Here is a 15,398-nt window from a genome sequence, read left to right as displayed (position 1 = left end):
TATTATTATTATTATTATTATTATTATTATTATCATCATCATCATCATCATTACTACTACTATTTTTCTGCATATTCTTGACTTTAAAAGGGGGGCAGCTGTAACGCAAGCAATTTCTCGTCGGGGAAATAAATAAAGTATTTCTGATTCATATATTATGCAGATAGTATATTCAAGTTGACAGTATGGTAGACAGATGTCACATTTACAGGATCTGGTTATTATAGTCATGTATCATCACAATAACAGAGTTTTATATATATATATATATATATATATATATATATATATATTTCCAAGGGCAGTTGCCACCCTATGCCACCCCGGTAGATCCACCCATGGTCAAAGGTGATGCCACATCCCTCCATGCACCAGTCAGAGTTTGGCAGCATTTGAAAAATACAATACAAATACAGCAAGAATGGTTTTTTTCTCCAAATTATAATTTTCTAAAGAAATAAAGTTTTCATGTTTTTGTCAAAATTGTCTGCACATGCTGAGACTGGAGTCATGCGGAGGGGTCACTCAAACTACATGTGACAACCTTGGATTATTCAACTTTCATTCAATTATATCATTAGCATTTTAAAATCAAATTGACGAGACACTGTACCATTAAAAAGTTACATAACATTGCTTTAAAGGAACAGTTCACCCACAAATGAAATTATCTACAAGTCTCCAGAAAGCCTCAAGATCCAGAATTGATTTCTCTTTCTGGAGACTTTGATTATACCAGACGAGCTGTATGGAGCCATTTTATGTTTTTTTCACGAAATGTTTTTGCACTGTCTCAATGTGTCTATGTGTCTCCGCTATTAGTGATATTAAGGACGAACCCTTTTCCCCTACTGTCACCTTATTATCTGTGTTGGTTGAAATATTTTAGCTTTATACTAAGGTTAAAGTTTTACATAAGTAGTATCAGTCTGATACAGGTTAAATGCCAACTGCATTTTTTTTAAATTCTAGGTAGGCTGAACCGGATGCCCGTCTCCTATACAAACCATGTTTTCTTGTAGAAAAATGAGCATAAGTCAACAGGTGGGATTCTGTATGAGGGACCGTCTTTTAAGCCTGGATTGACAGCTTTGAGATGACAAACTGTCCAGAGGATTAAAGCTCACACTGTACTGTTAATAACATCAAGTGTCTGAGTCTTTGGTCTCAGTATGGTTTGAGCCAGGACCAGTCTAGACAGCAGAGCCTCTGATCCACCAAAACAGTCCAGAGACCTCCGTCAAAACTGCCCCCCCATCCCCTCCCACTGACGAGCAGTAAACGATTAATCAAGAAAATAACGCTGATTAATTGTTTTTACCAATACAAAAATTATAAAGTCGTCAAAATGTCATCACCATCCGTACCTTTTGGTTTCCCAGCCTTCCACAGAGCTCTTCTTGTGATCTATTTGCAGTTTGTGCCTCTGGATGTTAATAAAAACAAACATAAACTAACCTTTTTTCTGCATTCACTTCAACATTTCTCTTCATATCCCTCCCTTTGCTTAAATCTCTGCTGATAGTCATCAATGTAATTCCACAGACCTTGGAAACAGAGCCAAATCACAACACGTCTTATCAAAAAGGCCTCACAAATAATGGGGTATTACATGTCTAATCATGCCTCACAAAAGTGGCCACTTGAGTCTCCAATACACACCAACCGAGCAGCCTGCAGGATCACTATTGAAATCAGCTTGGATCGGTTTAACCTGGAAGTGGCCTCTCCCTGTAATTGTCCAGGCCTTGAGAACAACGGCCCAGAGAAACAGCATTTACATGAGATCAGTGTTTTCATGGTAATCTTGTTGTGGCACATTTCAGGAGGTGATTAGGAAATCAGGCCTTTCAAATGGATCTCCACCTCCCTGTCAGTCTTACTCACTGTAGTTCAGGGTCATCATGTCCTCTCCACCTGTGATTGGACAGAGCGGATTTTAGTCAGCTGAGCAAATATATAAGAGGATATACAGTACAGACAGGGGTTAAACTTCTGACATATGTGAAACATATGTCAGAAGCTCTATCTATCTATCTATCTATCTATCTATCTATCTGTCTTTAGTTTAGTTTTTTGTGTTGCTACTGTTGTGTTACATATTTGTATGTATGCTACTGTTTTGTTTCTCATGTGTGCTACATCATAAGGGGTCTAACCTGAGAGAATAACTTTCTGACTCTATCTGAATATTTGAATTAAAAAACAGGACCCGTCTGCATAGTGCATAGCAATGAGCCCTGCTGCTGCTGGATATCGTTAGGCGAGAGATGCTGCTTCCGAAGACAGCGTGGCTTGGCCAGACCTGAATGTGCTGGGCTCTCGTCCCTTCCGGATATGGTCGCTCAGGACTCATCATCCCTTTGACACAAAGGTCCTCTTCACATCCCTCTCTATCCCGTCCATTGTGGAGGAGCCGGCCTCGAGGCACTCGGCTCCCGTGGCTGCTTCAGGACTAAATGCATCTCCTGTCACTGGCCAGTCTCAGTGCCAGTTCAGCTGCTGGAAGCACTCAGGTGCTCAGGTCTGCACAGTAAATATCAGAGGTAAACGACAGGGTTCACATCACCTTTCCTGCACAAGTTCATAGAGATGGGAATCAGAGCTCTTTGGAGGGAGCCAGATCTCACACTCTTTTCCAAGAAAGACTGTCAGACTAGCAGTCAAAACACTGGCTCATCTTTCCTCTTTTCTTTTTTAGATCTGCAAATTACTCATGAGGATAAGATCAGATCAGATTTAAGCATCCCACCAATATATTTTCATTGATGTCACCTCTTTGTCAGTGAATTTACTACTTTGAAATGAACCCTCTCTAAATAAAAGAAAAAAATAGAGTTGTCTTGCCTTCCATGCAATTCATTATATTTATATTATATTATATAATACTAAATATTTTCATTTTTTTCTCATTAGGGTCGAAGGCAGGTGGTGAAATTTGAGCACAATGATGAAAAAACCAGCTCTAACCAAGTATGACTCCAGTTGTTCACATCACTTGAAGTAACACCTGCACTCATAAAAAGTGTGCTGGTACTATTTGTGAGTAAAACACGGTCAGATGTCTGTTTTAAAATGTTGCTGATGTGTTTTTTTCTTAACAATTACTCACCTTTGACCCTCATGAGAAGCTAGAAAATGGCTTAAAACTTTTGCTGGAGAGAGATGGACAGTGTCTGTATCCGTACATGTGGAGAGATTTGTGCTTGTCAGGGTTTCTAAGATACAAATTATGTCAATGGACTGTGTAGACTGAGCATCATGGTGACAAAATAATTCAATCAAAGAATTTTCAAAAAGGAATGAATCTGTCATTATAGAGCCACATCTAAAAAAAAATTAAAACAAAGAGCGAGAGGGGGACATTTTTCAGCACACTCTGCATGCACCGCTTCATGACTTCATCATAGTTACACATCTTGTTTCTTGGGAGTTGATCAGTCTTCTACTGTTTGGCCACTGGGGAGCAGCAGCACACTGCGACTTCAAGGGAGGAGGTTACTTCAAAATGGAGACCCTGTAGTCAGGTACTTTACACTGTCCTATCAAAATGTTGATATTACTTTGCTCAGTGACAAACTTTCCAATCATTACTAATCAGGGCTGTACACTACTGAACTAAACTTAAAAGTTTGGGGTCATTGAGAAAAGTCATCAATATCACAATTGCATTCAATTAAGATAACGTTAAATTGATCAGAAATAAATTGTAAGCATTATAAAATAAGGAGCAAATGATTATTTTTGCTGGAAATAAGTGATTTCTAAAGGGATATTAACATAGGTGCACTGGAGATCATTTTCAGCAGCCATGTTAAAAGGCTAGTTGATCATTAAAAACCTTGTGTAAACATGTCAGCACAGCTGAAAACTGTTGTGCTGATTAAAGAAGCAATTAAAAAGACCTTAATGAGTATCTGGAGCATCAGCTTTTGTGCAAGGGCTCATTAAGCCGATCCAACCTGTAGGAAGTGCTTTAGGAAGCATGTAGTGACAGTTCATCAGATTATCTCAATGAACTGAGAGCTCTGCAAAGCAGTAGCCTATATGCTTCGATGAAAGGAGAGTTTGTTATATTTAGATTAAAATCATATTTCTATTCTAACCTTGTCAATGTCTTAACTACATTTACTGTTCATTTGGCAACGCATTTGATGAACTGAAACACGACATTTGAACATTGAGCAATAGTGTGTATCTACTTTGAACATGAATTTAGAAAAAGGTTGAGCCATAATTCATGTTGCTCCACTTGAGTTACAGTCATTCGGTTGTAAAAGTGCCTCATCACGCTCTGCAAAGAAGGTGACACAGAGGTTTTATTCATCTGGATGGGATCCTGGTGAGCCCACAGAAATGAACTGCTGCCATCTCTTGGTGAGCTTGTAGAATCAAATACATTACATACTGTATACTGTTTACTATGGGCAAAAGAAATCAGCCTTGCAGTATAATAAATTAATTTAAAAATGCACCATTTTGGCTCTGCTGCATCACGCAGGCTGTAAAGTAACTCGTAACTAAAATGATCAAATACATTTAGTGTATAAAAAGTACAATATTTGACTCCACACTGTAGTATAAATTAAGGATAAAGAAGCAGAAAGTGGAAACACCAATATAAAGTACAAATACTTCAAAATTGTACTTGAGTACTTAGTTGCATCACTGCTTTTAAAAGCTAAATAAGTTGTGTATTACCGTTCATGATTCGATTGGATTTTATATTAAACTGCTGGTAGCACTTTTTAATAACCATCATTAATAAATAGTACATTTCTAGTTAATTAAACTTGATTTAATAATTATTTCACTGTTTCACAAACAGTTAAATGCTTTGAAAACCATTTATTAAGCAGTTGTAAAGGTTTATAAACATTAATTGCAAATTTAAAATAAACAAATGCTTAAGAAATGTTGTTTGTTAACAGTGAAATAACTATTAACTAAAGTTTCATTATGATTTTGCCATTTATTAATTATTAAGTGTAAAATTAAGTAAAAATAATTAAGTATAAAGTTTTACCCAAAAATCTACTGGCTGCATTGAAGTGAATGTGAAACCTCTTTTCAAACTCTCACAAAAGTCTTTATTATTTTATCTTTATTATGCATATATATATTTTTTTCACATACTTTATACAGAAAGCTGCAGCTGAGAGTGAGATAACAGCACCCTCAGCAAGACATAAACTGGACAGTAGCACATACAGTTAAGATCATACAACAATCAGGCCAGCCGCACAAATAATCATCTTTTCCTTTATCTGCCGGGTTGAGTCAGTTCCCTGCTTGAGCTTTTGCCTGGACAGGTCTCTTGCGCTGATGCAGTGGAGGGCAAGCAGGAGGGAGCCAAGGCTTGCAGTTCGGGCTCTGCTTATTTCCTGGATCTCTCAGCACAAGTCGAGAGCTCTCGCCCTTCGAGTAGCTCAGTGTCTCTGATTTGGCACGTGGGCCAATGATGACGGGGGCACACGTCTTAGGGATGATGGTGGTCATGGTCCGGGTCAGGACTCTTCCTCTTCTGGGCGCCAGTGAAGAAGGTGCTGAAGGCTTCTGTTTCCTGTCTGTGCCTCTGCTCTCTGGTTGCTGCTGTAGATTGTGGGGTTGCTTGCTGTTCATTTTACACTCAGAGTCTTTGAGAGCCTGGTCAGTGTAGGCCTGCATTTCTGCACGCACCTGAGAAATCTGCACTTGAAACTCATCTCTTAAGGCCTTTTTACTTGCCTCAAGCTTTTTGTCAAAAATTGCACACAACTCTTCTTGCTTTAGATCCATCTCATCTCTGCTCTCATCAGTTGCTTCTTCCTTTCCCTCACTGCTCACGTCTTTGCCCTCAGGTTTCCCGTTCACCTGTGCAGTCTCCATTTCTCTGACTCTTTGCATCAGCTCCAGTATGCTGTTCTTTGGGGCCTTCATGCCCACCTGTGATCTGATCTGGGTACGTACCTGTTGGAAAACAGACTGCATCTTTGCATGCTTCTCTTTTTCTGCAGCCTCCGAACTTCCATCATCCTGATTGACAGAAGACATCTGCCGTTCTGCTGCAGTGGCCTCCTCCTGCCGCTGCTGCTGGTGGTCTTCACCGTTCACCAGTATTTGTGGATTTGATTCAGATGATAGTGAACTCATTTCTACTTCTTGTCTCGACAGCTCTGTTGCTGCTCTGAACTGAGCTACTACAATGATGTGAGGACTGCTGGCGTGGGAAGGACCTAATTGACTGTGTGTCCTTAGAGGGGCAGAATACCAGGGGATTCAGGCCTGCAGTCTGGTGTAATGCAGCACGATGTATGAGATAATATTTAAGAACAATGTAGTGAGACAACAGCAATGCAAGTTAAACCAATTTAATATTAAATCTATCAACATCCAGTCTTTTGAAGCAGATGAGACCGTTAATAGTCTAGAAGAAGACTGGTGAAGCAGCACTTAAGCATTAATTTATGTGCACTCATGTCCATCTACAACAAACAACCACACTGTTAAGTAATCTTATTATTATTTAATCCCATATGTTGTGTTCCTCTGTGTGCAAGTGTGTAGTTGGCTGATCCCATGACAACAGTGAACCTCCTGGTGGCAAGGATGAAAAACAAAGATCCTCAGGGACGGTGGCGGTGGGGGCGCTGAGGGACGGGACTCGAGTTCTCATTAGTGAGGCGTTACTGGAAGGTAGAGCTGCAACTAACAACGCTGCATCACTTTAATAAGGCTGATCATCAACATGTCCTCTATGCAGGACTGTTTGAGTATTGAATCACTGATGAGGAGTGCCCGAAAGACTGTGAATCAAGATAACGACGAGTTACTAGAGAACAGACTGGGAGATTTTATATTAATGAATCAACAGGTAATGATTAGTAAATAAATACCTGTGAATTAACTCACTTATTGGTTTCTTCAGAAGTGGTTCCTGATTAACTATGATTCAGCCACTGAGGAGCACAGAGCTAGAAACGACTTATTAATTATTAATGACTTCATCCCTCATTACTTCATGGTTTTTTCCAGCTTCTCTATGAGTTTAAATGTATTGTTAGAGTTATTTTGATAGATTCTGAGACTTGTGTAAATGTGTAAATACACTTTCACTCAGGGTTAGCAAGAGCCTTTTCACACAGCTCCATGTTCTGTCAAGATTTAGCAAGAGGACCCAACTGCAGGACACGGGGCATAAAGACAAGAAGCAAACCAACATGACACATGGGGAGAGTCAAACATGCCACATATACAAAAATTATACAAAAACTAGCCTACACTATTTTTTTAAATCACACTTGCACAATTGTCTTTGCGTCTGTGCATCAGGGATGCTTCCTGGCTCTGTGTCAATTATAGGGGGCGGTTAATGTAGATTGGAGGCGGACCTGGTTTGTGTGTATCTCAGATAACAGGTTGTTCTGAAGGACCGTAAAGTTAAAGTGGTGAATGATCCGTCCTGATAGAAATCTCAACTCAACTGTCTGTTTTAGGGGTCACAAGTCAGTCAGTGTGCTTGCTTACATGATTGAATCAGTGTATTTATTCAGTCAAACCTGTTTTGATGTAGTAAATCTTTGACTTGTAGCTGAGTCTACTGATGGCTCCACTTAGTGATGGAATCCTTTTATTGCAGGATTCCTTTTCAGGCAGAGAGCATTTTATTGTCTGCTGTTGTTGCCTTTAAGAGCAGTTTAATGCCATCAGTCTGCTCTTCACACTGACTTTTAAAGTAAATATCCACATAGCTTTTCATATTTTCCTTTACTCTCTTAAGTCATAAAGAATTAAGGAAACAAACAACTGCTTTAAGCTTTCTTTGCTCCCAACATCTGTAACCCTACCCAACAGGAAAACATATTTTTACTTATAAGCAATGAGGCACTGTGGCACTTAGTTTTATGTGCCGTGTTTTACAACTCTTTATTTCTGTTCTGTCATGTATTAATGTTTCTCTGGTGTACCACTGTACTGTCCTGTCAGTATCCTGTAAATATTGTTTTTAAGTTGATTGCAGCTACAAAATTTCCTGTGGGGGAAATAAAGTATATCTTACTTTGTCTAATCTAAGTAAAATAAGCTGATATAGTTCTGTACATTTATTCAAATACTCCAGAGTGCACAAATGAAACCCTGACAGCTTCACCAGCTGAAACCCATTAATTCAACCTGTAACATCCTAAAAACCCAGTTTTGGTGCGATGCACCAACTTTTTATGTTATATTATTTTATTTTTATTATATATTATTTTATATGTATGAATGGTGTTACACAATAGCTTTAAATCACCGGATGAATCTTCAAATCTTTGACTGGAATAATCACAATTCCTGGAAAACCCGTTTGTGGAGGGGGATTGACGGGATGGAGGCATTTCAAGGCACACGAGGGTTCACTCAGCTCAGCCCCAGAGAGCCAATAAGAGTCCAGCGTGAGTGAGCCTCCTCTCGCCACTAAACACTAACACATGGACGACTTTTTCTGGAAAAACGCAGCTGTAATCCTAAACCTGTGTGGACAAACAGCTTTTTTCTTTATGCCTTTGTAGAGAAACGTTTGGAATCATTCAACACCAAATCTGAGGATGTAAGATGCATTAAGAAGCAGGAAGGCAATGAACAATAACTAAAAGTCATTCACATTATTTTATATTTGCAAAATAAAATTCATCCCAAGTCTTTGAGGTTGGTCTTGTAGGTATAATGTGAGTATCATAATCAGCCGCATCAGTGAATTTAGTGATGATGAGGTTGAATCAGACCTGTGATATGTGGTTGTTTTCCAAAGTAATCATTGTATAACAGCAAAACCACACCAAGCATCATTCCTCCTCCTCCTCCTCCTCCTCCTCCTCCTCCTCCTCCCCACTGGTGGGTGTAGATCAAGAAAACTTCCATCTCTGCTTTTAAATTCAGAAGTTCATTGGAGATTTCATTCAGACAGTCAGGTCAGGTCACCTGGAGCAAGATGGTGAGTTACCATTCACTGTTGATTGATTTTAGATGGCTTCTTCTGTTAGACACCTTGTGTTTACACATACATAACTTTTGTAAATGATGTGCTTTTGTGTTGCAGACAACATACACAGATAAAGGCGAAAAGGTAGGTAACATTATCACCTATTATCCTTATCATGTGTTGTGCTGACCAGAGGTTATTAAGAAGGCTACACTGCAAAAAGTCTTGTTATATTCTTAAATTGATCTTGTGTTTTATGCCTAAATTATGCCTTAAAATTGATTAATGTCCTGGTAAAACAAACATCATCAGAGTAATAAACTTGTCTCGAGCAACAGCATTATCATACTGCACAGGTTTTAAGTAATAAGTTATCAAAGTACTGATTTTTTTCCTGTTCTTTGGCCTAAAATTAAGGATGCAAAACATTTAATTAAGAATTATTTGTTAATATTCAGTGTATTTCACTCATTACTGTTATGTAGCAAGTCTGATCTCAAGAAATTTGAGCATTTTTGACTTATGAATGTGTGTTTTAAATAATTACAATAAAAAGCTTCAGAATAAATCTTATTAAATCCTTATTTGCTCTCGTCTTCAGCACGAGCAGGGCAGGTTCCTCTGCTTTGATCACTTGACATTCTGGGTTGGAAACGCAAAACAGGTAAGTTAACCGATAACTGCTCCACTTTTTTGGGACACATTTTTTTGTTCTGACCAACTTTTCTCACAGATGGATAGTAGATGAAACACACAGCGAGGCTATTGGCTCTCCAGAGGGGTGGAGGGGACACAGCATGTTAAACCCCAGATCACATATTTATTTTCACACTGCACAAACTGAGTCAGGCCTCACCAGTCACCAGGAGAGGGAGCTATCAGAACATTTAAAGGCAAACTTGTTGTAGTCATGCTCAATTTCACTCCACTGTAGCATGTAATAGGAGACTTTTCAGTGACTAATATCTTTGTCTTCAACAGGCTGCATCATATTACTGTAACAAGCTGGGATTTGAGCCTTTGGCCTATCAGGGTTTGGAGACAGGCATCCGAGATGTCGTGTCCCATGCAGTCAGGCAAGGAAAGGTGAGCCTGGAAGTACAGCACACGTGAAACAGTGAGACAATCAGTGCCTGATAAAATTTAACAAATAATAATTTAGTGCAATGAAACAAAACTGACAAACTCTGTTCTTTTTGTAAACATACTTGATATAAATAGTTTAATCACACGAGTGTTTCTTAATGTGGATTGTAACACTAGCGTTCAATAACTAACTTCATTGGGCTCAAATGGTCACTGTGTAGAGTAAATCAAATGTAATGAATTGTTTTCACTTTGTATTTCACAGATCATTTATGTGTTCTCATCCGCCCTCAACCCTGGAAACAAAGGTACAGCACTGATCAGGAGCTGGTTTCTCAATGTAGTCAAAGCTGAAACACCTTTTGTGGTTTTCAGTCATTTTTTATTTTAATTTTTTTGCAATATTCAAACTCTACTTGGAATTTTTAAATAACTTGACTGGTATTCACAAGGAAAATCAATTTCCATGAATATAAAACACATTAGTTTAAATTCTTCACATATTTTGAGGTACTTGTATTTACTTGAGTATTTACATTTGCTGTTACTTTATACTTCTACTCCACTACACTTTGGAGGCAAAAATGGTACTTTTTACTCTTCTACATTTATTTGATAACTGAAGTTACAATACTAGTTACTTTGCCCTATGTACATGTAAATATATGTATTTTTTACTTTCACTTATTTTGGATGCTTAATTAACTTTAGTATCAGATATTTTAAGATTATAACTCAAGTATGACTTTTGGGTACTTTTTACATTCTTATGTAGGTGTAATGATTTTATCACTATTTTGTTGAGCCTTCTGTTATTCATAAAATGACTTAAATCTCTGGAGGTGTACAGTAAGTTGATTTTTGAGTCTCAGCCAGCTCGGGTCGAACGCAAACCCAAAACATCAGTATTTGACAATCGTTGTATGAGACACAACAATCAACTATCTTTCTCCAGGACGTTACATTTGTTGCGTGAGTCTGCTGGCAAAACACTGAGCTCAGTAATGATATCCTCATTATCAATAAAACACAACTGAATGTCAAATTAACTCTATATACTATATCTATAGATTTAGTGAAAGTAATTTAGTTTACTGTACAAAAATATATTAAAATCATAATGTTATTCACTTAAAAAATAAGGATACTTAATAGTTATGACAGAATGGTTGACTCTGTGTGGTTAAATAAAAAGCTTCTCCTCTTTTCTCAGAGATGGGAGATCACTTAGTCAAACATGGTGATGGAGTGAAGGACATTGCATTTACTGTGCAGGACTGTGACTTCCTTGTGCAGGTAAATACTACAGCTTGTAATTTAAAGGTGCATTTTGAAGGCAATAGGTTTGAGTTTGCATTCAACTGCTGATAATGAAAGCTATGAAACTATTTTCAATCATGTAAAGCACTTATCATATATCCTCCTTCAGAAAGCCAGAGAGCGAGGTGCAGTTATTGTAAAGGAGCCCCACACCCTGGAGGACAAGTTTGGTAAAGTCAGGCTGGCTGTGCTTCAAACGGTAAGAGAAGACACTTACATTGAGCATTTTAATCACTATTTTGATTTTGCACATTATAAGATAAGTTGAAAATGTCCTCAAAAGAAAAAAAGACACATTTGTGGACATGCTTTTGTTTTGCTGCAGTATGGTGACACCACACACACGTTTGTGGAGAGGTCAGGATACAGCGGGTTGTTCCTGCCAGGCTTCCAAGCCCCTCTGTTCAAGGATCCTTTATTAGCCAAACTGTGAGTTAATATAAGTTATTATAATGTTTATAAGGCGATAAAGTCAGAATGACAGTATAGGTACTGTATTTTCACATGTTTTTGCTTCTATTTGTCCATGCAGACCAAGTGGAAAACTGAACTTCATTGATCATGTTGTGGGAAACCAACCGGATGATGAGATGGTTCCAGTGGTGGATTGGTAATGGACTCAACTACTTCTTTGTAGCACATGTAAAAGCAACATACCTGCTGTCCATGCCTCTGTGCCATGATGTGACCTACAAGTCAAAGGGGTGAATGAGAGGAGGAATTAAAGGGTGTCTGATTCTTGTATAACTCTGCTTTTCTGGCACAAGTTGAGAATCAGCATGACTTTACATTTTCTTAAGTGGGACTCCAGAAGTTCTCCACATCTGGAGTTGGTTTTCTCCCCATCATATAAGTATGTAAAGGCGGGGGAAAGGCAGCTCTGTAAATGAGCGAGCTCATTGGTTGATCAAGGAAAGAGGGGTGTAACACAGGGTGGAGGTTTTAAGATGTGAGGGACCTCATGGAGCCGGTGTCGTAACTCAAAAATCCCTCATTCATGTTTAACAGGCTGCATTTCTCCAATTGAGATCATGAGACAAGAGAAACATCAGTTCTGGACTTGTTAATTATTAAAATAGAACTGTTTCTGGGTATGCACCAGTTAAAATTACAAACACTAAACATTTAGGAGGGTTTAAAGGGACAGTTCACCCAAACATAAAAAATACATAATTTCCCTCTTACCTGTAGTGCTGTTTATCCATCTAGATTGTTTTGGTGTGAGTTGCTGAGTTTTGGAGATATTAACTGTAGAGATGTCTGCAGTCCCTCAAATACAATAAGGGAGAAGAACTTTTTTTTTTATTGTTTTTTTGTGTTCAACCCATCATATGTCTTGTGGATCTCTGGTTCATGACCATACAGGTATCAAAGAAACCTTCTCTTTCACCGCTTCTGGTCAGTGGACGACAAGCAGCTTCAGACAGAGTTCAGCGCCCTGCGCTCGATCGTTGTGGCAAACTACGAGGAGACGGTGAAGATGCCCATCAACGAGCCTGCCATGGGCAAGAGAAAGTCTCAGATCCAGGCATGTTTTGATTTTATATAATTATATCAATTGTACAATACTGGTTCAATGACAGGCATGATTTACCAACATTTTCCCTTACAGGAGTATGTGGAATACTATGGAGGTCCAGGAGTGCAGCATATAGCCATGAATACATCAGACATCATCACCGCAGTAAGTAAAGGGCTCCTGAGAGTGAAAAATGTTTGCATATTTACATTTTCTGGAATTTTTGATGAGGGAAAAGAAAAAAAGTGCCATTTTAGGGATTTTAAATTGGTTTATCTTGTCCCTACAAAAACCATGTCAGACACATATTAGAGAAATGTATATGTATGCCTTAATACATGTCTTCTACACATCTGTTTTTTATTTTGTTTATTCTGTATTTTAAATACATAGGCTAAAGTACGCATCTAAGTCATTTCTGTGAAAAAATTGATGTAATTGTTATTTTTAAAATTGAGATTGTAATTTAGGATATTACCTTCTTAATAAATCTCACAGGATAAGGCCACGTTAAACACCTGATGACAAGCTTTTTTCGCACAGCCTTCACTCTACTTAACATGCTTGTCCTGCATTACAAGTATGAAGTTATGAACGACCAAACAAAAACGACAAAAGCAAATAGAAAAATGGCCAAGCTTAAAAACAGTTTGTCAAAATAAGAAGCCTATGAAGTATGTTTGGCTGTAAAAAATGATAATAACATGCTATACAGGCAGAACTGTATAAAAAAGTTCCCAAAATATATATTTGATAAACATTGATTCACAGGAAATAATCTGCTCAAAATTCATCCAAATCACATTGAAAATATCTATAAAATAATGCTCTGATTAATCCTTTATTTGCAGATTCGTAACCTGAAGGAGCGTGGGATGGAGTTTATGTCTGTGCCAGACACTTACTACAACCAGCTGAGGGAGAATTTGAAACACTCAAAGGTTAAAATCTCAGAGGACCTGGATGTCCTGCAGGTCAGAACTAAGATCATTTTTAAACTAATTTGGAGGACTGATGTGGTATAAACCTCTCGTTTGGGCAAAGGAATTATTATATACATATATGTGTGTGTGTGTGTGTGTGTGTGTATAAAAATCTATATGTAGTAACAACTTTGGAAGAGCATCATTCCCATTAAGCTTCACAACGACGGAATAGAGAAAATCATTACAACAGACAAATGTTATATTGTGATCTTACTCCAGGAGCTGAGGATCTTGGTGGACCACGACGACAATGGCTATTTACTTCAGATCTTCACAAAGCCAGTTCAGGATCGCCCCACTGTGTTCTTGGAGGTCATTCAGAGACATAACCACCAGGTGAGGGCGCCATTCACAACTTTTACAGCACATTATTCTGCGTCTCAATATGACAACATCTGTGGAAACAGGATTTTGTCTGCTGTCAAAGCAGTTACTTTAATACATGTTTTTTTTCCACAGGGCTTTGGTGCAGGGAACTTCAAGTCTCTTTTTGAAGCCATTGAGGCAGACCAGCATGCAAGAGGGAATCTGACTATCCTGACATCAAATGGAGTGTCAAAGGACATGTGATCCCAGTGTAGGAATTGCTTAATAGCTCTGGGAAACTTAATAACAATATACTATAAAGAGACGCTGTCTGCTTAGTATCGTGTGCTACATCAATGCTCTGATATTGTGAGATACAAATAAAAATTCACAAACCATGTTTATTAAAGCTTCTTTAACTTGCAAGTTTTATTACAATGTACATTTATTTTATACATATGTGTTGAAAAGCACTTCATTAAGGTCAAGGGGTTTGTATCAAGAAGAGTACATGCTCACTTGTATTTTTAAACCTGGAACCTATGTTTTCACTTCATTCAAACTCACCAGAACATCTCTTTCTGTAGAATTTGTTTCAATAATGTTATCAAACACTAAAGATAACAATCTTTTAGTGAACATAATTCTTACTGCAGTTTAAGTTTTTATGTATTAGTCATTCAGACACCAAAATATGTAAACATGGGGCCCAGGTTTAAAAATGCAGATTCCCCTTCAACATTCATAATGCAACACTTTCTTTTTCCAAAATGTCAACAAGGAAACTGATATCGTACATACAAGCTTGACTCAAGCAAAAAACTGAATTTAAGCTCTCATAAATGAAAACATTTAACTGTACACTTCTGTTATCATTTTGATGAGAGGTCAGCAGATATTTCATTGTAACATAATGTTTGGGGAGCCCATTTTGCCATCATGTGGGAAGAGACAACTGCAATGTGTCGTGTAAAGTAAAGTAAAGTACAACCAAATGTTGTGTCGTGCTGTGATTTAATGCCAAACCTCCATTGATGAAGTAAAGTTTCAAGTGCTTGGTCCATTTTAGTCAATCATTATTCACTGAGCAGCACCACCAACCGTATGTAGTGAGCTCATCTCTGGTCTCCAGACAGTTATTGACTGTAGAGTTATGACTAGTAATAAAATAGCTTCACAGATCTCATACAGTACCTGAGGCAAATGTGGCTCTTGACATAATCAGGACACTTCATTAGAC

The 15,398-nt window shown here is 38.1% G+C and overlaps 1 protein-coding gene across 1 annotated transcript; it reads left to right on the top strand.

Moving 5' to 3' along the window:
• The first annotated feature begins 8,935 nt into the window (after nucleotides 1-8,935).
• On the top strand, nucleotides 8,936-15,383 carry LOC311261529 (4-hydroxyphenylpyruvate dioxygenase-like). Its single transcript, XM_084360234.1, has 14 exons — nucleotides 8,936-8,953; nucleotides 9,059-9,085; nucleotides 9,543-9,605; nucleotides 9,923-10,027; nucleotides 10,293-10,335; nucleotides 11,241-11,323; nucleotides 11,457-11,546; nucleotides 11,673-11,776; nucleotides 11,880-11,957; nucleotides 12,713-12,875; nucleotides 12,960-13,031; nucleotides 13,718-13,840; nucleotides 14,072-14,188; nucleotides 14,312-15,383. The coding sequence occupies exons 1-14, from the start codon at nucleotides 8,951-8,953 to the stop codon at nucleotides 14,420-14,422; spliced, it is 1,182 nt and encodes a 393-aa protein (XP_084216360.1). The 5' UTR covers nucleotides 8,936-8,950; the 3' UTR covers nucleotides 14,423-15,383.
• The last annotated feature ends 15 nt before the right edge of the window (nucleotides 15,384-15,398 follow it).

This window comes from Pagrus pagrus, assembly GCF_965226575.1.
Source record: "Pagrus pagrus genome assembly, chromosome: 8".
In the NCBI taxonomy this organism is placed as follows: Eukaryota; Metazoa; Chordata; class Actinopteri; order Spariformes; family Sparidae; genus Pagrus; species Pagrus pagrus.
The sequence above is the reverse complement of the archived record's forward strand: the minus strand, read 5'-3'. Positions and strand labels throughout refer to the sequence as shown.